Source organism: Cynoglossus semilaevis, chromosome 14 (genome assembly GCF_000523025.1).
Source record: "Cynoglossus semilaevis isolate Cse_v1.0 chromosome 14, Cse_v1.0, whole genome shotgun sequence".
Classification (NCBI taxonomy): Eukaryota; Metazoa; Chordata; class Actinopteri; order Pleuronectiformes; family Cynoglossidae; genus Cynoglossus; species Cynoglossus semilaevis.
Window position 1 is genome coordinate 28,047,282 of NC_024320.1, and position 26,618 is coordinate 28,073,899.

At 41.5% G+C, this 26,618-nt stretch overlaps 2 protein-coding genes across 3 annotated transcripts in view; one reads left to right on the plus strand and one right to left on the minus strand.

Moving 5' to 3' along the window:
* Nucleotides 1–329: 329 nt before the first annotated feature.
* sec16a (SEC16 homolog A, endoplasmic reticulum export factor) lies at nt 330–13,074 on the minus strand. 2 transcript variants are annotated; one of them, XR_003051720.1, is made up of 26 exons: nt 12,953–13,074; nt 7,799–11,225; nt 7,490–7,615; nt 7,322–7,410; nt 7,039–7,162; nt 6,725–6,923; nt 6,440–6,623; nt 6,199–6,341; nt 5,729–5,790; nt 5,357–5,495; nt 4,996–5,238; nt 4,809–4,906; nt 4,638–4,719; nt 4,359–4,476; nt 4,149–4,260; nt 3,949–4,054; nt 3,712–3,852; nt 3,507–3,620; nt 2,629–2,827; nt 2,065–2,537; nt 1,933–1,977; nt 1,267–1,431; nt 1,087–1,170; nt 939–995; nt 691–829; nt 330–467 (listed from the first exon to the last, which is right to left on the minus strand). XR_003051720.1 is itself a non-coding variant. In XM_025062267.1 (25 exons), exons 2-25 carry the CDS (start codon nt 11,152–11,154, stop codon nt 758–760), a joined length of 6,531 nt encoding a protein of 2,176 aa, XP_024918035.1. In that variant the 5' UTR covers nt 11,155–11,225; nt 12,953–13,074; the 3' UTR covers nt 689–757. The 2 variants fall into 2 exon arrangements, 1 of the variants encoding a protein (XP_024918035.1); XM_025062267.1 differs by lacking the exon at nt 330–467 and having other exon boundaries at nt 689–829.
* A 12,575-nt stretch (nt 13,075–25,649) lies between these two features.
* Nucleotides 25,650–26,618, plus strand: part of notch1a (notch receptor 1a) — a 22,635-nt gene continuing 21,666 nt past the window's right edge. Inside the window, 1 exon segment of the mRNA XM_008326299.2 lies at nt 25,650–26,009. Within this exon segment, the coding sequence (XP_008324521.1) occupies nt 25,952–26,009 (58 nt within the window). The 5' untranslated portion in view covers nt 25,650–25,951.

Consider the following 26,618-nt stretch of genomic DNA (forward strand, 5'->3'; position numbering starts at 1 on the left):
TGGAGCAGGTGGTAACAGTGTTGGGTTGAACATCTGAACAGGGTAGAAGGAAGGAAATCTGAACGAGTACTCCGTACTTCATTTGGACAACATGACGCTTCAGTGACAGCAGGCACGTTTGTTTTTGCAAACGATGACACTGTTTACCTGTGGAGCGTTGCTGGTGTTGGGTGAATTCTGCTCCTGGGATCCGCCTTCGCTGCCCTCCAGTGGCTGTTGATCGTCAGGAGCTACGTACGTCAGAAGGAGAGAATTATTCTACCTTCCAGTTGGCAGGCGGTTTATCTTCGTCTGCTCTTTAATAATATGTATGGACTTTAGACACACACCTGAACTAGGCACGAATCGGTTTGCAGGGATGGTCATGGGGGCCAGGGGAGCAAAGATGTCCGCTGGAGCAGGAGCTAACCCACCAGGTTTGGCTGTTCTACTGGGGTTTAGAACGTCCACGTATCTGCTCTTTGTACCTGACAAAGATAGGAACGCGTTACTGTGGGGTTTTATGTTGGTTTTTTTTGATAGAAGATAGGAACGTGTTATGTTGGGTTTTTTTATCTTGAGAAAAGTTTGTGCTATCTTGAGAAAAGATTGTGCTGGCAACTGTGAAACCACATTCAGCAGAACTCACCTGCCTTCCTGGAGTGGAAGCTGTGAAATGGCAGCTGTGAAACCACAGTCAGCAGAACTCACCTGCCTTCCTGGAGAACATGTTGACAGGGGGACCACCACTAGGAGGTCCAGGAGGTCCTCCAGGGCCTCAAACAGCAGGTCCAATGGGCCCTGGACCCATCTTGGGGAATCCAATTGGAGGAGGAGGAGGGGGCTTACTCTAAAAGAGTTTAAAAAAAAAAAACAGCCATTAGAGTGTTGCCTGTAAGATGTCCAGATCTGGTCACACCGTTCCCTATAAACAATCGACATCATTTAAAAAAGCAGACCTCCTCTTCAGGCTCGTTTATGTCCACCCATCGTTTTTTCTGTTCATCCCAAACAATCTGACAAAAAAAACCAAAACATTCTCATCAGTATTGGTTTAATGAGAAACATATTTTCAAAAACAGAGAAGCTTAAAAAAAAAAAACCTACAGATTTGTTATTGTCGTCTGGCAAGTGAGCCTCTTTCTTCCCCTTCCCATAGAACCACTTCAGCCAGCTACCACCCCCACCACTCTGACAACGAGAGAACGAGATGATTAGGGAGGGGGAAACAAACGCAGGAGCACCGGTGAAAAGCGACATGCTGTTAGGTGACGCATGAACATGAACCTTCTTTGGAGACTCCTTTTTCACTTTCTTGGCCTCTTCTTTGTGTGGCTGCTCAGGAATGCAGGGTGGCGGTGGAGACGTCTGCTTCACGGCCGAGTTGCTGCGCTCTCGTCCAATTGAGTGCGTGGAGGACTCAGAGGTGGTGCGTGAGCGACGTCCGGAAATCTGGAGAGTGGAAAAGTCATGGTTTAATGATTGATTTAAATCAAGAAAGAGCTCACGGTCAGGTTATCTCAACCAGGGCTGTCAAACCATTACAGTTTTTAATGTGATAAATCACAGTGCGGCTGTGGGGTCATCACAACTTATTGACTTACCAATCAATAAGTCAATCTGCTAAAATATCTCACATTTGTCCATTGGATTTACATTATAAATCGTGTTTGGATGTTATTTTAGTTTTGAGATGATTTGGTGAAACCATTTTTCCTGAAACGAAGAATTGACTTTTTTTCAGGCCTTACTAAAGGGCTACTACGTAATTATTCAGTGGTTACTTATTTTCTAGTTTGGCTAAAATTCTGAGGATATAAAAGGACACCTTTAAAACAGAATTTGATTTGACAAACCTGCAGCGACTCAAGTTTGATCTCTTCTTAACCCGGCTCTTTTTTCAAGCGGTGAACCAAAGACATTTAAACATAAAGGTTTTTAAAAGAAACATACCATATGCACCGAGGACTGCGAAGTTGTCCTTGACCTCCCAGGACCCTGCAGATCCGGCAAAAGTTGTCAACATATTCTTCTACGATTTGTGCTAAAATGTCAACAGCATTTCAGTGAAACTTCAGTACTGACCATGTGGGCCATGTGGTCGTAGATGTCCGTCTGAGGGGTGAAGGAGCTCCGGCGTGGGGACGACGGCATCTGTTGAGCAATCTGCATGTCTTGAACAGGTGGGTGTTGCAGCGGATCTACAGGTGCCATGTGTCCAGGAGATGGGGGCATGTGCGGAGGCATCTGAAGCATAGGGGGATTCATCTGCACAGGTGTCTGTGGTACCGGACCAGGTATTTGTGGCAACATCTGGCCCATTTGTGGAGGCGGCAGAGGAGGAGGGCAGGGCTGCTGATGGGATCCTGGATACATTTCTAGATGCTCAGGCTGTGGGTGGAACAGGGGAGCAGAAAAGCCAGGATCCTGTGGAGCGTAGCCTGGCAGTGAAATCTGACCTGGTGGTCCAGTGGGAGGAACTGGATAGAACTGGGGGACGTCACCAGGGGGCAGAGGCTGAGGTGGAATCATGCCATCTTGAAGAATGGAAGGTGGGGCTGAAACAAAAAAACAGTCAGAATGAAATAAAGGCACAGTCATCCGCTTGTTCAACATGACACTTATTTACATTTACACACACACACACACCTGCAGGCATGAGCTGCACTCCCTGTGGAGGAGACCCAGGCAGTAGTGAACCCATTGGATGGTTGTCAGAAACGGGACCATCCACCTCCAGGGGTGCGTTGTAAGGTTCAAGGGGAGTGGGTTCATCTATTTCAGAGGGGCTGCTGGAGTCAAACTGGGTGGGAGTTGTTCTGTGAGCCCTGTAGGCAATGACCCCCGTCTGAAAACAACAAGAGTTTGGACGTCAATCTGTAAATGCATCAATGGCAACTGGGAATTGTAGAGGAACTGATTTAAAGGCACAATTCAAGCTGTTCTTGGATTTACTAAGATCTATAACACAACTTTCACAAAAACTAAGTATTTCATGTAGCAAGAACGGACAAATCATTTACTCGGAATATTTCACCAAATGCTACCAACAGCTTACAGTGAAATTAACCCTTTGATGCATGACCCATGATATACTGAGTTAAAAAGTGTTTTTAGACATAAAAATAAGAACTGATTTGGTTCTGTTTTTATACACCAAATTTTCTTTTTGAATGTTGACACAATTATTCTGCAGTTGCAAAGGCTGACCACTGTATGACAGTGTTGGGTGATTCTCAGGCGTCCACTGTAGAGGCGTATATGCAACAATGCCACTAAAACCTATTCTTTATTTTAATAGCTGTCCACTGTAGTTACCGTCATGCATGAAAGGGTTAGGTGTATATAAAATAAGGATGTGTGACCCAAATGCAGTCATTTTTTTGTTGCAACTTTTATCTGGTTTGTCACTGGAAACATTCTAAATTACTTTTTTTAAACTGTTTTTCTGTACTTCAACCCTCTCTTTAAAAACAAATAGAGCTTGTACTTGTACTTTATTTGTTGGTGCACGTGCTCTGTCTCACCCTGATCTGTCCGTCCAACTGTCTGAGATCAATCAGCCAGTCCGGTTCATTAAACAGTTCCTGCTCCGGCTTCTCTCTCAGCTGTGGATCGAAAAATCTAAGCTTCTCTGACATCTGTGGGGGAAAAAAATAACACATTAAATAGATACGTGTTCTTTACTGAATGAAATAAAGCAAAAGAGCAGAGTTGGAGTGAGGACGTCACCTGTATGATTTGGCTAATGAAGACAGGAGAGTAGTAGGAAGGCTGCATGAGGACAGTCTTAGAAATAACCTCACAGTAGTGGAAGGCCTGAGCGCTCAGCCCAGCTTCAGCCAAGCGACACGCATAGATTAACTTGAACACCTGAAATGGGAAAACAAAATAGTCCATCTTTACAAAACCTAACAACCTAGTGATGAAAAATATATTTAATCATTTTATCAGAACCGTAAAAAGTACCTGGAAATTGGGCAGTGAGCAGGGTTGGGATCCCAGAGACTGAGCATATTCATAGGCCTCCGTCCTCTGAATGGCTTCATTGGATGCAAATTGGTAAAAGGGTAAACTGAAAGGCAAAGACAGAGACATGGTTTCATATGTGGTTAACCTCGAGCGCTGAAAACACTCATTCAATCAGAGTTTCGTATCGAATCTAACACCTGTGATTGGAGCCGATGAGAACCAACTTGGTGCTCTTCTTTGTGTAAACACCAAGACCAACTTGGGCCATCAGGTAGCAGAAGTGTGCTGCATCAATCAGCCCCTTGGAAGCTGCAACAACATTCACATAAAGCAGAGAGTAAATAAATGTAAATCGTTGTGTGTGGAGACCAAATATTTTTAATGGAATGTCAGCGGTGCAGTCCTACCCAGAGTGTCTCCCATAGTGGTGATTGTTCGGGTATCCAAGTCCAGCGTGTGTGTGAGGTTAGACAGCACCATGGCCAGGTGGGGGCGCCAGTCACCCCACTTTTCCTCACCGCAGCACTAAAGGAACGATGAAATAGTATAAACTACCCTGACTCTAATTTAGTCAGTTAGAAAATCAATGAATTCAACATTAATAAATCAATAAAATGAGTATTAAATAAACACTCTGTTTCGCACGTGACATTTACACAGGAATGATGTATAGTAAACACACTCACAGTGGCAGATGCTGGCATCCTTCCAGACATCAGCTGGTAGACCGTCTGGAGCGGGTCATTGATGGGCAAACTGTTGGCAAACCTGAACAACAACAGAGAATGTTGTAGATGTTACTTTGATGAACACAATACGGATCAATAAAAGACACTTTTGTGTGTCTCCCATTTTACCTTGTCATAACACGTGCATGGGTCCTGCTGTCCATCTTACTGGCCAACAACAGGGCATGGCCCCAGAGACCTACCTTCATGGCTGCTTCGAGTGCGTCCTGTTCCACAGATAAAAGTGAAAAGTCCGAGGTCAGAAGATGACGTCAGACTTCAGCGGCAGTAAGACAACATGTAAAACACTCCCTACTTTTTTGCGGCCAAACAGGAGCAGCTCCCTGAAGCGTTCCGTTTCTTTGCCCACATTCTCTGGGACGGTCATCACAGTGTCAGACAGCAGAGACAGAGGTCCAGCTGCTGGGTCTTCCTCAGCATGTGCCAAAGGTTCATTGGTAAAATCGATCAAGTTGGCTTCATTTGGACTTTTGCCCGGTAGCCAAACAGAGCGATGCTCCTTTAGCAGGAGGTCAGCGATGTCTGTGCCAACCACAGTCTAAAGAATGAGGAAAAAAAAAACAGTATGAGAATGAAAATGTACTTTTATACAGTTACAGTCATATTTTTTAACCATTAACATTCTTTCAGATTTCCTATAATGACTACAGGCTCACCCCATTCTGTCTGCAGAGCAGGACTATGAAGTCCCACAGCAGACGGGCCGAGTCCTTGTCCAAGAGATTGTTGTCTCGAGAACATTCCAGGGCTTTGTTCTGGGAGAACTTTATCACATCCACCTTATGGGTTTCCTCTCTGATGAAAGAGTCGGGTTGGTTAGTTAGTAAAAACATAGTGAAAGGGCACTTCGCTATCAATTCACTATTTAAAGTACACCATCTTTTACAAGTAGATGTTAAAATGACATACTGAACCTATGTTACTATGTAGTAGGGGAATGAATACCCTTTGTAAAAAATTGAAAATTGTTATTTCGACTTACCGTAGTAGGGGAATGATTAAAATTGAAAATTGTTATTTCGACTTACTTCAGCAGAGGTCCAGGGAAGGTTCTTAGTTCTGCCTGATCTGGAGTATCCTGTAGCAGTGTCTGCAGACGTAGATTTGGTTTTGAATCAATCAATTTAGCTAACTTACCTAACTTAACTTGGTATATCTACTGTAATATGTACTGTGAAAAAATGATCACATTATTTAAATCCGACTATAAAACAACCTGCGTGATTTATCTATAAAAGCACGTGGAAACACTTTAGTTTGAAAGTTAAATGTTTTAAAGGTTTTAAGTACCGTGCACACACCTCAAGACTATTGCATGTCTCTGTATTGTCTTTGAAAGTAAATGGAGTGATGACATCATCAATTTACAGTATCATAATCACTTTTGCATGTTTGTCACAAATGGTGGAACGTCAACATTAACAAGTTGTTGGAGAAACAGTTGTACGATCAGGAGTACATTCAAGAGTAGTTTCAAGTTCAAATAAAGACACTGTACCTCTATGCTGTGGATATCAACAAGTGCAGGCTGTCCATATGAAGGCAGATTAGGCAGAACCTGAACCAGGTGACCACCGGGTCCAAAGCGTGCACAGCGGTGGGGTATGATAAACTTCTCTGGGGTTGCAGGGCGAGGCGGAGCTGAGAGAAAAACAAAGACCAGGAGTATTGGACCTGTTGACGCCTGAAGTTTTCATATCAAACAGCACAGACTGTCTTGAAGCAGAAACTCTTCTTACGCTGCTCAGGGGCGACCCAGGTGCTGTCTGCTATGTACTCAGGTGGATAAATGTACTGGTTGTAGTTTTGGGAAGCATCAGCTGCATTTGGGTATTGTCTATAGGAATAGTCTCCAGCAAGTGTGGAGGATGTGGTATCATACACTGCTGACACTAGATCAGGCTGACTCCTGTACGCTTGGCTCTGCAGAAAGAAGGACACGGACATTAGAAATAGAGGCAGACTAATATAAGTTAATGACATGAAGTATCATCAGTAGCCATGGTATTTGGAAAACGTGGTACCTGCTGCGACTGTGAGCTGAAGCTGCTTCTTCTGCTGTGGTTGCTGTGAGAGCTGTGCACACTGTGTGCCGACTGCTCACTATGGACGCTGCGTCGATCGAAGTCGTTGCCATACATTTCAGCACGCCTGTTGTAATCGTCGTCAAAACTGGGATCGTAACCAGGGTAGTAGCGCCACTGTTCATCATAGCCGTCTTTCCTGTGAGTGGACGCAAAAGTCAGAGACACGAGAAACACAGGTACACGGGGTGCAGACCACGTAGGCAGCATCTTCATTAACAGTTCCAGAAAAATACTCTGAGTCTACTACATACCTGGCAGGGTACACTTGCTGATTATAGTAGTTCTCCCTGCCTCTGTAGCTTTCATCATAATTAGACCAGTAGGACTGATCGTAGTATCCTCTGTATCGTGGGTCATACTGTCCATAATTGTATCCTTCATACAGATTAATGGAGACCAAGAGAGGGACAGAGACAGAGAAAGAGAGAAAGGGTCATGATGAAATCACAAATCCTTTACATAGAATTCAGTTTTTGCCCTTTTATCTTGTAAAAAGTGGGAGAGCAGAGAAACGTCCTACTATAAGACTCATACCTCTGTAATCATAGTTCTTGGAGTAATTGGCATAATACTCGTCGTAGGCACTTCGGTTTGCTCTGTGATAATCTTCAGCGTAGCCTTGTCTGTGAGAGAGGAGGACAACGGATTCAGTGTTAACACAAACCAGGAGTGACCAAACCAGCTGAATCTTCCATAATGTACCTGGACGAGGGCCGGTCAGAGTACTGACTCGCCCTGGAGCTGGGCCGTTCTGGCTGAGGCTCTCTGTACTGGTAGTTTGGATCACGATAAGCTGAGGTTTGACCTTCGTATCGGCCCCTGCCATCTCCTGAGAGATAAAGACAGAAAAAAAACATTTTATTCATTTATGTACATATTATTACACATTATGTACACATATATGATTTATAAATAAAACAAGGACCTGAGGAAGTCAAATTGAAAATGCATGAAAGGTGTCCTGGTGTCAAGACAGTTTATTTAATTCATGTAGAATATTAAGGACTTACTTGATAGTACTGTGGTGCTCTTGGGTCCCCAGTTGGAGGTGGGTATTGACCAGGAGGATATGGTGCTCTTCCGTCTGGGTATTCTCCATAATAACCATAATAGCCACCATATAAGTGTCCTGGCATTGGAGGTTGTGGGGGGGCGTAACCTTGCTGACTACCTGCAGTGGAGGGCGGCCGCGGTGGATCTGCGGGAGCTGGCTGTGGAGCTCCAGGTGGCACTGGTCCTCGAGGCCCGGGAGGATACGGAACAGGAGGACAGTCCCCTGCAGCAGACAAGGGTGGCCCTGCTGCTGGTAGAGCTGGATACCGACTGTGTGCAGGCTGCCCCCCGCTGACAGGAATAGGAGGACCATCTCCTTGTCCATGATGTAGCATTTTAGGCTGTGATGTCTTAGGGGGTTCATTTGGAGGTGGCGCTGTATTTGAAGCTGACTGGGAGGTTGTTGGTGCTAATTGTGGGTTAGATGAAGGGTCTGGGGTCTGGACAGGGGCATTAGTGTTGGATCTTGCTCCCTGCTGACCATCTTTGGTTACCTGTAGATAAAATCCATTACTAGACTGTGGAGACTCGTGAAGAGAGGAAGGATGGCCAGGCGCTGGGTTTTGAGATTGGTGCATAGAAAAATCAAGCAGTTCATAATTTGAAGGCGGTTTGTGATTACAGACAGAAGCAGCAAGAGAAGCCTGTGAATTAACTGGAAGAGAAGAGTGGTTTTCTGATTGGCCCCCTGAAAGAGGAGGGCCAGTTGAATGAGGCTGTGGCGGACATGTGATTTCAGGTGTTGACGCCTCTGTGTTGTCTCTGGTCAGGTTGAGTGGACCCTGGTTAGGGACTGGAGAGTTGAAGCTTATTGGTCCAGAGGCAAACAACGGGTTTAAATTAGAGGCTGGTGGTGATTGGGAGGAACTTGCACCTTGACCCTGTGCAAGTGATTTCACAGGTGGGGCAGTTTCACTAGGGCTACTTTGATTGGCCGTTTGAGATGGAACAGTGGGGGAAATCACACTATAGTTTGACACAGGAGGGGCAATTAAAACAGATTGGTGGAGTGACTCAGACACCAGAAGAGATGCATATCCCATGTTGCCTTGAGAGTCAGCTGACTCTGCATCACTCACCTTTGGAGGGTTCTCTAAGTTCTCTGAAGGTTGTTGTAAGCTTGGCTGGACTCTCTTAGAAGGCTGCAGGTCTAGGGGACTATCCTCAGGAGGTTGAATAACATCAACACTCGGTTCTCGTAAAGGGACAAGAACTACTGGGGCAGCAGGAGCTAAAAGGATGTTAGCGCCCAAGCTTGTAGGATCATTTTGAGCCCACAGAGTGGTGGCAGGGCTCTCACACGGCCGACTTGCCCCAAATGCACGGGATGATGGTCTCGAGTGGGAATGAACCACTGGACGTGTTGGATGAGGCACACCACCTCCAATCATAGGAGGCAAGGGCTGTCCTCCACTGTAAATATTTTCCAAATTGTCTGGTGGCTGCTCCAGGTTGCCAGGTGTTGAGTCTGCACCTCCTTCTGCTACAATTTTAGCCACATCAACCTCAGCTGGACGTACCCCAACACCATGTGAACGAACAGGTTCAAACGAGCTGTTAGCACTGGCCTGAAAGACACCAGTTGGTTTGGGTGGGCTCGGTGTTGGATGCCACATTTGTTCTGAAGTGCTCTGTCTTGCACCTGTGTCTGGGGAAGTGTCAATTTGCTCAAAATAGCCACCGGTCGCAGCAGAGAGGTTAGGATCATCCGTGAGACGAGGACTTTCTTGTTGAATAAATGTCCCCACTACTCCTTGATGTCTCCGAGCACCAGTTCCACTTCCATGGCTCATATTGCTGTAGTTGGAGGACACACTGGCAGATCTAATTGGCCTTGGAGCAGAATCTGGAGTTTCCAGGTTAGGCCCTGTTTCAAACTGGTCTACTTCTTGCACTGCTGGAGCTGCAGGACTTCCAAGGGTTTCACTTGGTAATACTTCCTGGTTCGGGACACACTCTAAATTCTCCACATGGTCGTAGTGAGAATCAGGAGGTTTCTGGATGTTTAAGGGTGGCCCATGAGTGCCATCGTTCATATATGGTACATAAGAATGTTCCTGGTGAGAAGCACTGTGATAATCCAAAGGGCCATCTGTGTGGAAACTATGGGCTTGTGGGTTGTTGTGGTGTTGAAAAGGTCTGGGAATACCATTCACCGCCTTATTTCTATCTCCAGCAAGTGTCTCTTCATTTTCAACATCGTCTTTGAAGAACATTGATAGAGTGCCAGAGTCCTGGGAGTACGGCACAAAAGCAGGAGCAGCGCACGCGCCCTGCTCATCGCACGGAGCAGGCTGTAAGTCACCGGAGTCAGTTTGAGGCTGAGAGTGGTCTGGTCCAGTGCCCATTTGATGGTAGCCTGAGTCCTGTGGAGGTTGACTGAACCAGGACTCATGGGCAGTAGAGCTCTGACTGAAATAGTTTTGAGTTTGCAGATGTGAATTTTGCTGAAAGGATGCATTTGGGTCAGGCCATTGAGGACTTGGAACCATTGGCAGGTTTGGGGGAGGAAGGGGCATCTGCATATGGGGATTGACTGGTTGCGATGGAGGAGTTGTTGTGTTGTGGTGAGGTGACGAGGCATGTGGTGGGTAAACCTGGGGCTGTGGAGGCACACTATAAGGCTGCAGTTGCTGTGGTGGAGGGTCACTGGTAGGCTGGAAGTAGTTTTGAACTGACGGAGGTCGACTTACATGATCGGGGGCCCATTGTGAAGAGGAGGTGGTACTTGGGGGAACTGTCTGGGGAGGACCAGGCCTGGGACATGGCTGCCCAATAAATCCTTGGTTCATCTGGGGCTGACTGAGTGGTGGAGCAGAAGAAACCCGCGGCGGCTCTGCGGCAGTAGATGGTGGCTGTTCTTTTGAATTGAAATAACCATGTTCTGTGTGGGAAGCTGCATATCCGGCAGGATTAAGAACTGGGAAACCAACAGAGGGGGCTGAAATGTGAGGATTGAAAAGAGTCACCCCTGGACCAGAGGATGTTCTTGGACCAGAGGCAGCAGCCGGGACATCCTCAAATGTCTGAGGTTGTGGTGGCAGCCCTCCACCTGCTTGAGAATACATGGTGTTAGGAGGGGCTTGCATGGGCGGAGGGTTGCTGCTCGGCAACAAAGGAAGACCTCCTGGAGCCATAGGAGAAGGTGCTCTAACAAAAGCAAAAGGGTCTGTCATGGGCTGTGTCACAGGTTGCATTGCTGCAGTGGCAGCCGCTGTGTGTTTGTGAGGCCTTGTCCTCCGGAACATATTGGGCCCAGAAGGAGGAGGGGGTCCAGTGGCTCCTGGAGGTCCAATACGCTGAGGGGGCTGCATGGCCACAAGCAAAGGTCCGTGGACCTGGTCACTCTAGAGATGTCACCGAAGAGACTATAACTCAGGTGAAGCTAGATTGAGGATAGGGAAGAGGGAGCGGTTAACAAAACATTTCTGATGGACGTAACCACACCCTTATTTGTACACACAATTTCAGATCCTACATAAATAAAAAGAACAACGTGGCATGTTCTACATCCGTTAGGAGATTGCCTTAGTAATACAACATAAAATATGCGTAATGAAGAACAGACTTGAACAATTATTTTGAAAGCAAAATTGTAATAAGCTGGACTTGGACTCGTGCATTTGCCTTATGAAATGTACCACCACTTCTGAAAGAGTAAAGAAAAGTATCTTAAATTGAGATTAAGTCCTTTCTTCATTTCACAGTAGGGCATTTCACAAAATGCTATATATATATAAATAATATACATATACAGTATATATATATATATAATTATATATTACAAAATGCAACAAATACACACACATATAATGCTATAATATTTTAATTCCAATTATTTTAAAAAGCAAAATTCTGTTTCTGAGCAATTTAACTTCAGCTTTTCATCATCACACAGAATTAGAACCACTATCAGTTTAGTGACTCAAACTACTAAAAGTTGACTTTTAAACAGTACAATCAACGTAGAACTTTACAGGGTTTACTAACATAAACCCTGTGATGAAACTATGGGTGACGAAATGTTAATAAAGTACTGTCGGAGTGTGCAATTTCTGTTCTTCTTCTGATCAGTGGGACACTGAAGCCACAAAAATGTTTCGATGGTTTGGACTGCTGACAATGCCCTGACTGACGATAACACTGCCAGACGAGTGGATCTGTAGCAGGATCTTTTAGGGCAGCTAACACCGAGCCACGCTGTCAAATGTTTGACATGTTTGAGTCTATGCCCTGAAACAAAGCGGTGGATAACATGTCGTTTAGGCCAAAGAGGCTGCCTGTACCAACGCGATCCCGGATCTTGTCATAAATCCGGATTACAGTTTTCACTCAGCCGTGAGCTAACACTAGCACATTCCAACTTCAAACTTTATCGATAATCAACACGGACCTATGCTCTCGATAACAGCAAACACATGTCCGTGGCCTTGAACTGCATTTCTGCCATTGGCACCGAACTGTTGCACTGCAGAATCTTTGTTATTCTTTTGGGGCAAGTAAACGTCTAAAATCTATACTGACATCTCCGTGGAAACTGTCACCAGAACGTCAAAAGTTCTTGTTGTCAAAAGCCTAAACGCTCTGTCACAATTCGGGAAAATACGCGAAGCCCAATTGCAATGGCCCTCGGTCACTTTAAGCCATTGTTACATATTAAGCTGCCTAAAAGAAAATGTCTAAGAGCTCGTCTCGTCAGCTAACGGGAAAGCTACACAGCTCTGCATGACCCGAACGCATCACAGTCAGCAAAACACTGGGAGTTTCCAGAGCTAGGACTTTACTACTGAAGGTCCCAGGAGCAATGGCGCAATATTCATGACTATTTAAATCGACACAGACTCACTCACAGACACACACACGCAGACTTACAAGTAACTGATCACTCGCCGGATAAAATTTAACAGGTCCACTGTCTGTACATTTAGCAGTTAGCATTAGCCACCGCTGATAGTTAGCACCACCGGCTAACTATCCTTTGCTAACAACCGACTAACAGTTTCAGTTCGGCCGCAGAACATGTGTTTAACCAATCAGCATACGTGTTAATACGTGAACACATCAAATCTCACGACTGGTGATAAACATGTATAAAAAGAAATACGTTCTTACAAATGTGCCGCAGAGTTAGTATGACCCACCGCCACCATCTTCATTAAACACATCCTACTAGGCGACGTGTACATGCAACGTCACGGGCCAAACAACGGTTGTGTCATTAAGGGGCGGGGTTTCAAAAAGGTGCATTCAGTGTTTTTTCTTTTCTAAAAACTGTGCAACATTGACTCGTGTGTGGATATTTAATTTCTGAGAACAGTAGGATTTTAAGTAAGTTATAAATTACTGCAGTGATGTAGTCCATGGATTGTGATAACACATTAAAGGCCACAATACTTTTTCCCACGATTTATGTGGTATTTCAGCTCATAAACCACTAAGATACACAGTTTGCTATTGTAGCAATATAAGATCTTTTTATTTTTATGTTGTTGCGTATTTTTTTTATAAATCAAGCAACACTGCAGCGTATTGTTGTGTTGTCATACTATATGTATTTTTATATGATGTGGCATTTATCACCAACGGGGTAATATTGTGTTTTTATACCACATTTTGAAGTGCTTTAAAAGCACAAAACAATGCAGAGAGACTGCCTCTTATATGGAACTGTATGTAATAAGTGTCGTTATATGCGAATTGATTGTGCTATGAATGCTATTTGTCCACTAGAGGGCACTATGTGACATGTATTTTCTCATTGAGCAACCATTGAATAACAGTTTCGTTATCATAATTTGCAGCTTTTTTAACATATTTAACCTTTAAAACTTGAAACGTAATGGGTAAAATTTATTTTTTGAGGTATACAGGACGACTAAGAGGAAATTAATAGACGGAAGACAATGAAAGTAGGCTAGGTTTGTTTACTATTAAACTATTAAATTGTTATTCTTAAAAGAGGATTGGATAAAGACCAGATATTCTGTACTTAATATATGTTTTTAACTTTAATGAAATCATAAATATCATGCTTATAAATTAGGTATAGATTGCATTAAATGATACCATCTTCGTTGGTACAACTGGTATAACCTAATATTTCATAACAGTTTCACTTCAGAAACAAAACAGTAAAAGAAGGGTGCTGTAAAGGGGAGAAAGCACTTGACCACAGTGCGGAAGTTAATCTTTTACATGTATCGATAATTTGTTCCCACGCTTTTTTCCCCGCTACTTTTGCTCAGACTTGTCTGGTGAACACGGGTAGTTGAGGCAGGTTAGAACAGTACTTCAAGTTTACACCCAAACCTCTCCAGGTTGAATGCCCAAATAATAATCATTTATAATATAATATGTTTTTGTTTAGTCAATCGTCTTAATACCTGATATGATGTCAAAATAGTTCGATATACAATATACAATTTCGAATGTTTGAAATATATTACTAATGTATTTAATGTGACAGGTTGATAGCAAATAAAGAAACTGATACAAATACATTTCTTATTTTATTAGAATTTGAAAATATACGATCCTGTAATACAATATACTGATCTGTACATTTTAATGTTTACATATTCTGCTATTTCCTTTTTTACTTTTTAAAAAGTTTTCATTTAAAATTCCTTACTACTGTAACAATACAAACAATTAGACCTGGTAAAAACTAATTTGTTAAGTTAAAGTGAGGTCTGCAGACGCTGTCAGATTTGATATAAAACAAATCAAGTATATCTAAGGATAGAAGATGACTTTGCAAACACATCATTTATCCAAACGGCGCTATTCGTTTGTGTAAGCAGTGTCTGTTTATCGCAATGTGAATCTTTGTCCACGACCACCTAGACCAGGGTTGGCCTATGTTTGTTTAACTTTGGTGTAAACTACTGATAAGGCATGTTGTACCATGTTAGATATATATTTTTAAACATATATTCTTTCTTAAAACTATAAAAAGTTTTTAAAAATTCAAACATTCTTAAATTTTGCAGTAGTAGATGACTAATATAAAAATTCAGTCTTTTTAAAAAAGAAAAGATGACATTTAAGTCTGCAGTCCCATCTCTCTCTCTCACACACACACCCACACACTCTCTCTCTCTCTCTCTCTCTCTCTCACACACACACACACACACACCTCAAGTGATCTCAAGGATAGCATGGACGGGTGTGAACCTGGTTTTCTGGATGAAAAGATTAGGATGATGAAGGTATCTGTAACGCTCCATTAACGTTCTCTTCTCCATTCACTGTGCACGGAGCCCAAACACAAGCACAGACAACACGGTCTCCAACGTTGTACACACGGCTTCTTCCACTCCGAAGGTAGAGAAATGTATGGAACAACTATGCATTTTCTTGAAATGTTCATTTGTGACCCAGGAAAGAAGAATTGGAAAACATTGTTTAGTAATTGAAGTATTGTTTTGTAATACCTCCTTCCACCACCTATTGGCGATGTGGTACTGAAACGACAGTTTCTCTTCCTCCTCTTTACTTAGTGATGTTCGATACCACCAATTTCCTTTCCGATCCGATACCGAGTAAAATTCGGGCTGGTATCGCCGATACCGATATCAATACCGATATTTTATCATTTGTCTTTAAGAATCCAAGGCAGAGTTTATTTATTTATTTATTTATTTAAAACTCTGGAGTGTACTGAGGTAGCTGCCTCATTTACTATACAGTCAACACAACAATAGAAAACCTTGAGAACACAATCATATAAAATATGTCAAAACAATGTTTCAAACTCTGAAAACATGTTATTTGTAAAACAAAAATAAATAAAAAAATAAAATAAATAATCTGAGGAGCCATTTGGGACCCGAAAGAGTCGGATTTTTTCAGTGAACCGAGCCAAAAGAACCGGTTCTCCAAAAAAGAGCCGAAATTCCCATCAATAGTGACTGAGTGAGAGCACGGAGTAGAGCCCCTGTGCTTAAGCATGACGCACACACCCAGGCGGAAGAAGAAGTAGTCCCACCAACCGAGCGTCACTTAGACAACATCTCAATAATTTGGATACTTTTCACCATGTTTCTGTTTAGGATACACCTCATCTCAGAATGCGAAAGTATCAAAAGTATCGATATTTTGATTTCAGAATCGATTTCAGAGCATAAAGATCTAGAATCGGAAGTATCGATATTTCAGGATCGATCCGCACATCACTACTCTTTACTCCACACCTGCACTTGTTTGGACCATCATAGATTTGCATTTATAAACAAGTGTGAAAAACATTGGATTTTTAAACGATACACGCAGGTACACAGATTAATATATTAAATTATGTTTTACTTAATAAAAAAATGACAAAGACCTATAAGGAAGGGGTTGTAGTCAATTATTTTTGAGGAGCTGTGAAATATATTTAGCGATAAATTACTAATATTGAAAATAAGGCATGATAAACATGACTTCAGTAAATTAAGTGTTTGCTAGCATGATGCTACGTGATTTATATACGTTATCATACGGGAAAGAAAGAATTGCAAAATCGTGAACCTCATTGGTCCATGCTGATTGGTAGCTGCTAGTCTGCTGTTTCAGTGTGGAGTATTGCCTGTAACACCAGTGAAAAGAAGCGGAGAGTGTAAAATGAAACAACAGATTGAAGGGCATTTACCAGAGTGCTCCGGTCGTTAGGGTATATGCAATTATCACGTTACCGAATTAGCGCTAATCTTGTTTTGAATGAGAGTTACGGAAAGAGATGATGTTGATAGAAAGTAATGTTTTTACAAGTGGCAGAAGCAGCAGAGGAAAAGACGAAGGGACAGGCAAAGTGGGGGAGAGTGAGGACGTCACATCTGTTCCTGCCACTCCCTAGGGGTCCTGGGAGCATGGGAACCTTCAGCAGCCCCAGTGTGAGCATCGGTCTTCACAAACTGCACTTCATCTATCAATCTCAGAGGTAAATGGAGCTTTATGTGGGTTTGAAATTTACTAATACGAGTTTGATCCCATCATCCAGTTGTGAGATAAAGATAAACTCAGCAATGTTTGTGCCAAGGGATCAGCAAATTTGTTTTTATATATAAGCGTCTGTCATCAGAATGTCATGTCCGTGGTCTGTTCTCTTTGTGTAAATACATCCATTAAAAGTATCTCCTGAATCCGGAGCTTCCTGTCTGCGGCCTGCACAGTCTTCACTTTGCCAAAGAGGGTTTTATGTTTCCCTCACTCGGTCTCGTGCGGGCCCCCCAGAATGGTGAGCACCAGACTTTAATAAGCCATTTCACAGAGGTCAAATCTCCTTTCTCCACGGCGTCAGCTGGGTTGCCCCGTTCACCCTTTCCTCACCCTGTGGCATGTGTTCTGCCCAACGTTGTTTACTGGACTGAACATTTAGAGGGGTTAACGTTTCACCACGGCAGCTGTTGGCACCATGTGCCTCCCCCTCAGGCGGCTGGCCGACAGCACGCAGACCACTGCTTCACACACCCTCCTGCATCCCCCGGAGGACTTCTCCGTCCTTCCTCTTGATCCCATTACTTGGCCTTGAACATGTATCAGATGCCATTTTAATGCAAAGACACATCACTAACTTTAATCAGTGACTCAGGGCTAGTTCATACCACGGTTTGAACATCACCTCGTTCTGTGAGTGGTTTCACAACTGCATCAATAACTAGGGTTAGAAATAATACGTTTGTTTCAGTCTGTGAAAATATTGAAGAACTTTGTCCTATAATCCGACATGTTTAACGTAGTACGTACCATACCGACTGTGTGAATGCTTTATATCATTGTTTCCCAAACACCGGGTCCCAACCCTCAGGTGGGTCGCAAGAGATTGTTTTTGTTTTTTTGGGGGAGGGGTCATCTCGCATCATGTTTCCAGGAGCTCACAAATAAGGTCTACTGACCTGAGTCACGAAGGTTTGTGACTTTTAAAATATGGGTCCCCAGAAAAAAAGTTTGGGAAACACTGCTTTATATGATGAAATTTACATCCGGTGGCCATGAAGCCTGAAGGCCAGCTGTAATCTTTGGTCTGTGACTAATAATCACTGACTCACCTAACACTGTTTAAATCCTAGTGGTCTCCAGTGGTGAGTTTTTTCCGGGTGGGTGAAGCCAGTCATTTTACAGTTGGTCACTGAGCAAATTTGATGTCAAAGGTCCACAGCTAATACTACATTAACAAGTTAGCTACAATGTGAAATGTGTGATTTATTTTTACTTTTTAAATGTAGAATTATTTGGTACATCAAACAATATTCTCCCAAAGTGTATTTTCATCACATATATAGAGAGATATGAGATATGAATAAGCTCTGGCATGCAAACCTGTTGAAGTGCTCTATGTTGATGACAACTGTGCTTAGATACAGGCAGACAGACACAGTATCAGGGCTGAGGTCTCAGCTCCTAATGTGGACAGATGATAAGATGAGAACGATGAGAGAGAGAGGAGAGAGAGAGAGAGAGAGAGCGCTGATGATTTAGACTTTGTTAGCATTTGCTAACACTGTGACACTCGATGTGGATGGACTGATTGGAGGTGGCTTTCAAATAAAACAATACATCTAGAACGTAAATCTGGAAAAGTTTTGAAATGTTTTTTCTCAAAATGAATGGTGGCCTACAGCCTTCAGCCATAAAACCAGAAGTAACACGTGTCACATGGTCAATAGTTTAGATGTTATTACAAAAAAAAAAACACAACACAAAAATGTTGAAGTGATACATTTATGTATTGGGTTTTCCCAAGTTTTATTTTGTTTTGACTTTTGCTTCTCTAATTCAGTTAGTTTAATTTGTTGATAGAGCGAGTTTTTGTTTTTTCTTTAAATGATCATTTTTATTTATTTCAGTTAACGATTTTTTTTTTTCAATTTTAGTTTTCGGTTAGTCGGGCATCTGTGAACAAAGACACAGAACAATACAAAGTACATTTTCCTTCAAATACAAACATAGTCAAAGATGCTACTGATATGCTAACGTGCCGTGCGACATCATCTGTTATATTTTGACGATGGCCACAGGAGACTGTGAATGTTGGTAATATTGTCCAACCCCGCCCCCGAGCCAGACTTGAGAGAGTGGTATAGAGGAGCAAGGTCATGGTGACAGTTGTCAGACCTCATCCATACCATTTGGAATGATGGAAAGTGATACCACGGACAGCTGAGGCTGCTTCTGTCACTCTCTGGGTTCATTTGGAGCGTCTTAACATTCATTTTACTCTGGGTGGATTTGTCATAAACGTGGAACTCTGGGGTATGTGGAAATCTCAGCATCTGTGTGGCTTTAAATCCCTGTTCTGACACACGTACGACAGCAGTGACCGTCTCTGACCACAGCACATTTGGGATTTTTGAGGTTGTCATTAAACTCCACAGTCATGTGCTAGCACTACATCATGTAGTCTTAATTACTGACCCTAACACTTGGTTCTTTCTTACACACATCCTACCCTTTTTTTTATTCGCGCCTGGGCCCAGGGCCTGTTGACAACGCTTCAGTGAATGCTTCCCTCTCTCTCCACACCAGGGCCTGTTGACAACACTTCAGTGAATGCTTCCCTCTCTCTCCACAGTGAGGCTGCATATCAAGTGTTCGCCAAAATAAACAGCAGAGAAACAAGAGGAGGATCCCTGAACACCAGATACTCCTTTTCAAATTGGAATCCAAACGTTCCATGCGTGCCCCTGTGTCTATGTATTAATGATATGAAAAATATTTAGGATAGAAGGAACTATGTGCTAAAATGTCATGGTTTATAATAACGAGTTTGATAAACAGACACCTCAAGTGTCCTGCATTTTCACAGCAGCTCCCTGATGTCGGCAGATTCAGCTACAGATAGAGATAGAGATAGACATAGAGCATCCTGATTGGTCAGTTTTGCTAAGTAGAAGAATCAGTGTCTAATCCATTTCCTCCTGGAGTGAATTCCTCAGTGCTGGGGTGCCACAGCAGACGCAGGGTGGCACAGAAATACAACCTCATCTCAGATTACACAAAAGTGACAGGAACACATGACGATTATTTCAGTCTGGTTGGGTTAATTGATCGTAAAATATATGGTATTTAACACAGACATAGTTCTGGGAGGATGTTTGGTTGTGAGTTCATTTTCATCATCAAGTCTTTGTCAACTTGTGTTTCTTGTCAGTTTCCTCTAACTTCAGAATCAGACTCAAAAATACTGTATAGATCTCCTCTGGGGAGAGTGTAAAAAAAGTGTAAGAAATATCAAATAAAACAAGAAAAGATTTCATCACAATTCCAAATATATACATCACCAATTTTAGATGTGAAGTTAGCAGATTTAACATGGTTAAACTACACTGCAGATACAGTTATTCTGGGATTTATTTATTTATCTTCTCTAACAACACTTTTTAAAATTGTATTCCTAAACTTAGAAGAAAAAAGTCTGCAGAAAATGTATTTAGTAAAAAAAGTCCAGGAGCTCCCAGGGCCTTTGAAGTGACACAGAGGTGAGAAATAATAATGGTGCTGATTGGGGGAGGAAGAGGCGGTGTTCAAATCTACTCTTTCTTTCTGCTGGTGTCTTGTTTACATTCCACACCCTCATTCAAATCTTTGACTTCATGGAAACAAAGTCATGCACCTAGAGCTTCCATTGTTGCAGCAAAATGTAGATAACTTAGTATTCTGTGAATAGATTCTTCAGCCGTGTAGAAGTCTTTGGCATTATTTGTATTTTACCATCGTCAGGAAACAACATTTAACCTTCATTTTTTAAAATTCTGTAGATTCTGGATATGGAGTGGGTTAAATAGTTTAGTTCCAGGATTAAGTAAACAAAATGCATTTTAGAATTTTGTTTATTTCAAAAGCACAGAAAGAAAACCTCGAACCCCAAGAATGGACAGACATGAAAAGAAAAACTTTTAAACTGATCATCCTTTTAAAACTGTAAATGTTGATACAGGTAGATGACTCTATATGAATACTTGTTTTTGTGTTTGTGTGTCTGTGTTGTGTTGGGAGGCTGGGTGTAGGCGTGGGTGGGGGGTTCTTTCCACTTGTCCTTCCTTTCACAAGGTTGTGAATTTTCAGCCATTTCCTGCATTTTTCTCACTTTGAGCTATAAAGATGGGGGAAGTTTGTGTGTGTGTGTGTACCTGTGTGTGTGAGAGAGAGACACAGACACACACACAAAGACTTGGGCTGATGTAGCACAAATGTATAGGTTATGTGGTGTCTACGTGGACAGCATGGAGCCGAGTCCTTCCTGTGTTCCATTGTCTTTTGGCAAACGAGGTCCGTCTGTCTGTCTACACCCACCCTTCTGCAAATCAAATTTATATACGGTTTGAAGCGAGTTTGTTGTTGGTTGAATTAGTGGATCTAAACAGCTGTTGCACATCCAGGACATTTGGTCATGGTCTCCACACGATCCGTTGTAAAAACCCAAAATAACTTCTACTTTCATCGTCTTGAGAATTAAATGTGTCCAGAAGTTTGGCTGATGACCAGACATCTGCAAAACAAATAGTTCCAGCTATGTGTTTAGTGCTAAACTGCTGGTAAGTGGAAATTGTGTTTGAGGTTCCAAGGCAAGTCAAGCCTAACAAGCCAAAATCAATTTAAAACTTCTCAGGGAGAACATGTGCAGAGAACCTTTAATTTAAAAAAATATGACGTTTAAAGGAAGAGACTGTGCAGAGAACCTTTAATTTAAAAAAAAAAGATAAATGTTCTTAAATGGCAGCATTACTTTTTTATCCTTAATACCAAATAGAATAAAATATATTTTATTGTATAGCAGAGCAAAATTAGCAAAGCATTAAATCAAAATTAACTTAAAAATAAATAAAATAACTAAGTGCAGGGAAGTATACCTGCAAACTGGGTAACATAATATATACAACGGAGAAATGTTAGCTGATATCCTTATTTCTATAGCACTATTACTAAACCTCACTCTTATTTCTTGTTCTGTACTTTTGCTGTTGTCAACACTGTAAATTTCCCCATTGTACAATGAATAATTCACTTCTTAATCTTAATCTCAACATACTCCAAATGACCAAATACAAGTAACAAAATGAAGAGTAAAACAGCGGAGCAAATGTGTTCCTGCAATAACTTTAAATAACGTATGAATAAATGAAATCAAATGCTTCTGTGTATTTGTATGTAAACACTGCAACAGTGAGGTCTTCTCACACTGTCACCTTGACGTTGGCCTGTTTGTTCCTCATGTGTTGATCTGCCACTGGGGATTTAGATGTGATGAACAAGGACCTTGATCTGTAAAACCCTTTTATCACCACTGAGTGTCCGGGCATGTTTGATATCAGCATGAGGGACAAACACCTTTTCTAGAAAGTGAATGTGAAGACCAACAGAGGAAGGTGATAATTGAGACACCTGAGAACCTCTGTGTTCTGACTCGGAACCGCCGACTCCTGAGAGAAAACAAACAGTGGCTCCACTACACAGGGAGGTCCGCGCTCCAACTGATAAAGTCAAGTGTTTGTCAAATCGCTTATCTTTAAATAATCAACACAGGCGTTTGTTTTGGTACAAACAGCAGCCAATTCAGTTCAAGCACTTTGGTAAATATTGAGCCTTCAGTATTTGGCAGAGACAGAGGTGTGAAGAGCCGTCAGTGGGGTTTTTTTTTTTGGCGACGACAAAGGCTCTCCCGCTCTCTCAGCATTGTTTTTGGATTTTAATTGAGCTAATGAGGAAATCTTATCCTTGGAAAACACATCACCTCTGCAATTAGAAGTTTAGAAATAGCGGAAAATAAGTCGTTTTGACTTACTGGTAATATATACGTATGCATGAATGCACAAATTATACAAAAGAATTGTTTGAAATAGTAATCAGTAGTTATCAGTTAGAAAGAACAAAGGACGTTTCTTTCTTTCTTTCTTTCTTTCTTTCTTTCTTTCTTTCTTTCTTTCTTTCTTTCTTTCTTTCTTTCTTTCTTTCTTTCTTTCTTTCTTTCTTTCTTTCTTTCTTTCTTTCTTTCTTTCTTTCTTTCTTTCTTTCTTTCTTTCTTTCTTTCTTTCTTTCTTTCTTTCTTTCTTTCTTTCTTTCTTTTTTATTTCTTTCTTTTTTTCTTTCTTTCTTTCTTTCTTTCTTTTTTCTTTCTTTCTTTCTTTTTTTCTTTTTTTCTTTCTTTTTTCTTTCTTTCTTTTTTCTTTCTTTCTTTCTTTTTTTCTTTCTTTCTTTCTTTCTTTCTTTCTTTTTTCTTTCTTTCTTTCTTTGTTTCTTTTTTTCTTTTTTTTTTCTTTCTTTCTTTCTTTGTTTCTTTTTTTCTTTTTTTTTTCTTTCTTTCTTTCTTTGTTTCTTTCTTTCTTTCTTTTAATCCACAGTATGGCTTGTCTTTCCACCATGTTTTAGAATTAGAATGTATGAATAGTATTCTTTATTAAACTTATATAAACTACAAGAAAATAAAAGACAAAAGTGTACATTTAAGACAATTTTGTGAGACGGTGTAAGCGACAGAAAAGTGAGTGACAGCTGTGTTGTTGATGTTATTGATGTTACTTTTTCCTAACTTTATGCTTCTATTCTCTCATGGTCAGGTAAAAGAGTGGAGAGTTGCATCAGTTTTTTTTCTACCATGATGGCACTATGGACTGACTAGACATTTGTTCATTTATAAAAATGTTCAACAATGACCTGTGTGTTAAATGTCAGAGTAAGACAACTTCCACATTGTTCTTGGAAACAATGGAAAATAATGTTTTTTACTGCTTAATGCCATTACCCTATTTTGCAGACCATTCAGTGAGTGGTTGGGTGTGAACCAAGAATCGTACAGTATCTCAGACTGAGGTCAGCCAGAGGTCTCATAGTAGGATGACATCATGTAGACCTTGTCAAAGAGAAGCTACTTTTTATCAGAACCCCTGGCCTTACATCATCCCTGCTCCCACACAAGGAAGGAAAGGAGTTTGAGGCACAGGAATTGTACTGGGCTTGATCTCAGATGTCTGCAGCACTTGGAGGGCATGGCTTTGCACTGCAGGGGGCACCAAAATCTATTTTGAATCATTAAATAATAGTCTGTTTTGTTTTTTATTTTAATGTCTATATTTAGATTTGACAAGTTTATTTTGCTGACCTTGGGTTTCCTCCCCCCACAGCCATGAGAAGCCACTACAGAGCTTTTTCTCATGGTGTTCATTTGTTGCCCCAAAACAAATCACATGTCAAAGAGAGCCTTGACAAACACGACGGTTGGAAAACAACCCACAGTTGATTTTAATCGACTGCTCTTAATCGACTGCTCTTCCTTGTACAGTACAGTAAATGTTTAATTTGGCATGTAGCTGACATTTCTCACGGTGCGACAGGTGACCACATGCCCAAACACATTCCATTTCTTACAGTAAGTCCAACACCCTCGCCTTAGCACTTTATGTTTGTTTTTGTTTTTTTTCTCTCCACTGCAGTAAATCGTAGCTGCACACACTCCCGCTTTTTACTCTTTTATCCCAGTGTTTCCCACACTGCGTGCACCTCAAGAGATCTAGTCCCTTTTGGCATCTTTCCATTTGGCAGTCACACTAACAGAAGGACCAGCATGTGCGTGGGCTTCATAATAAAATAATCATTGCCCTGGGGTGCTGAAACTCTACAGCTACACCCTGACGGTTTCGCTTGCCCTGAGAGAAAGACAAAAAAAAAATTAAGGATATAAATCTAGAACAGACATATGCTCTGTCAAAGCCGGGTCCACGACTACGACAGACACTTTGGGAAAGAATGTGTGCTTGAAAACCATAATGGGGAAACCAACAATGTAAAAATGAAAATACACTTTTTTCCATTAACAAAAATCCACTGGATATTAAAGAGAAAAGCATGAGGTTGGTGAGTGATTTCTGGGGGGGAAACAACTTTAGCCTTTGTTAAATATTACACTGAATGTAATATTTCTGTGAAATAACTAACTTTAGCTTTAGCCTAATACCCATAATGAAGTATTATACAGTTATAAAATAATACTCCAGTGAATGTTATGTCAAAGTTACACCATAATCTGAGTATTAATAGTCAATTCCTGAAATGAAAAGTACTCAGGGACAAGTGAAAGTATGAATTATGTTGTATTTTAGATTAAATGTACTATTAAAACAATGTCCACTCACTGTTTACAAACATAACCCCATTCACGGCACTGGGAGTAGTGGTCCTAATACTCTGGTCCGTGAGGTAAGACCTTTATCCACAAGAACATGTTATTAAGTTCTGGATCTTGATGGTTGTCATCCATTTATGTTTTATTTTTGTAAGAAAAGAACCTTACTGTAGTACTTTACTGTAATGCTTACTACAGGACCCAGAACAGACCCCATATTTCTGCTGGTGGCTAGCCCCGGTGACAACATACGTGCTATACTACAGCACAGAGCTTAGCTTTCTGTAGGGTTGTATGCTTTCAGTCAATAAACTTTACAGTTTAACATTTTGACCTTAAATGGTTTTAAAGTAGCATTTTTTTGACAATAAACTGCATTGTAGAGTTTCACTACCTGGCTCAGCTAAATCAAGCTAACTGTGCTTAGCATGACCCGCCAACCATAGCAGCCTTGTGGTAATTATAAAACATGGATGGTATTTTAAACGTCTAAAACGTTATTATTAATATCTATTTTGGACATTAGCTAAGTTTTTTTTTTTACAAAGAAAAAAAACATACCAATAATAATTTAAATGTCCGCTAAAGAAAGTGAAAATCAACCAAAGTTTGCTAGAACCTGAGATGTTGCTTTGAGACTATTTTGAGTGTAAAAGAGAGAGACACAAAAGGAAGGGGGGGACGACGACGACGTTTTATTAGGTTTGAAAAGAAGGGGGGAGGAGGAGGGAGAGGAGGAGGAAGACGACGACGGAGGGGGAGGAACTTGCAGACTTGCCTCTAGATTTCATTGAGAACTCGGAAAGCAGCAGGTTAACATCTATGAGGTGACTGTTCTTCATGCCTGGAGACTTTTTGACCAATATTCTCTTCGTTTCCGCCTGTGTCTCCACTCTTTTGGTCGGATTTAACTTTTCCTACACAGGAAACATCTGGACTAGACGACACCAAACTGTGGATCTATGAGAGCCCAACGCGGGATTCAACGGCGTTTGTGAAGTTGAAGAGGAGGAATGTATCGTTTCTTTGTGAAACTAACATTTCTGATCACAGCAGTCGGCGTCTCACAAGGTAAAACTCTTCTTTTCCCCATGGTCATTTTTCTAACGTCTCAGAAAGATCGGCGTTTTACAGAGAACTTGGAATAAGAGAAAAGTTAGTGGGTGGAATGGAAGACAATTATTATATCGGACAGATTTGCCTTTGAATATTCCGTACAATGCATTGAAATAATATAAATTAATAGAACGCGACATATCGGACTTGTGTCTGGCGCCTATCGACAGCTGTTCTGATTCATTTTAAGAGATTTGCTCGGTCGTGGAAACTGATTGATTTTAAGCGCAGGGACCACAGCTGTGTTGGACTTCCCTCTCTGTGAGTTCGCTGTTAAGTTTATTGTTTTTAAAGGTGAAAGCTTTAGAAAAAATAATTTAAAATATACAATATAAATAAAATTAGAAATCAGTGGAGTAAACTTACTCATGAACTTTTTTTAAAGTCAATATAGTTGTTATCACTTTTTAATCACTGGTAATAACTTTTCCTCCCCCTCAGCTCCTGAATCCCGTCTTTAAAGCTGCTTTTAAAAAAGGTGGTTTTGAATAACATGGCAGATAATGGAAGTCTGTGCGTGTGTTTCGGCAGGAGGACGCTGGGAGGAGGTGGGGTGGGTGTTGG

Excerpts from the sequence above, each read along its gene's own strand:
- sec16a (XM_025062267.1), bottom strand. The coding sequence starts at position 11,154 with ATGCAGCCCCCTCAGCGTATTGGACCTCCAGGAGCCACTGGACCCCCT. Across the intron at positions 6,924-7,038 it reads CAGCAAGTGTACCCTGCCAG|GAAAGACGGCTATGATGAAC; the intron begins GTATGTAGTAGA and ends GTCCACTCACAG. Across the intron at positions 3,853-3,948 it reads GCTCACTGCCCAATTTCCAG|GTGTTCAAGTTAATCTATGC; the intron begins GTACTTTTTACG and ends TTCCCATTTCAG.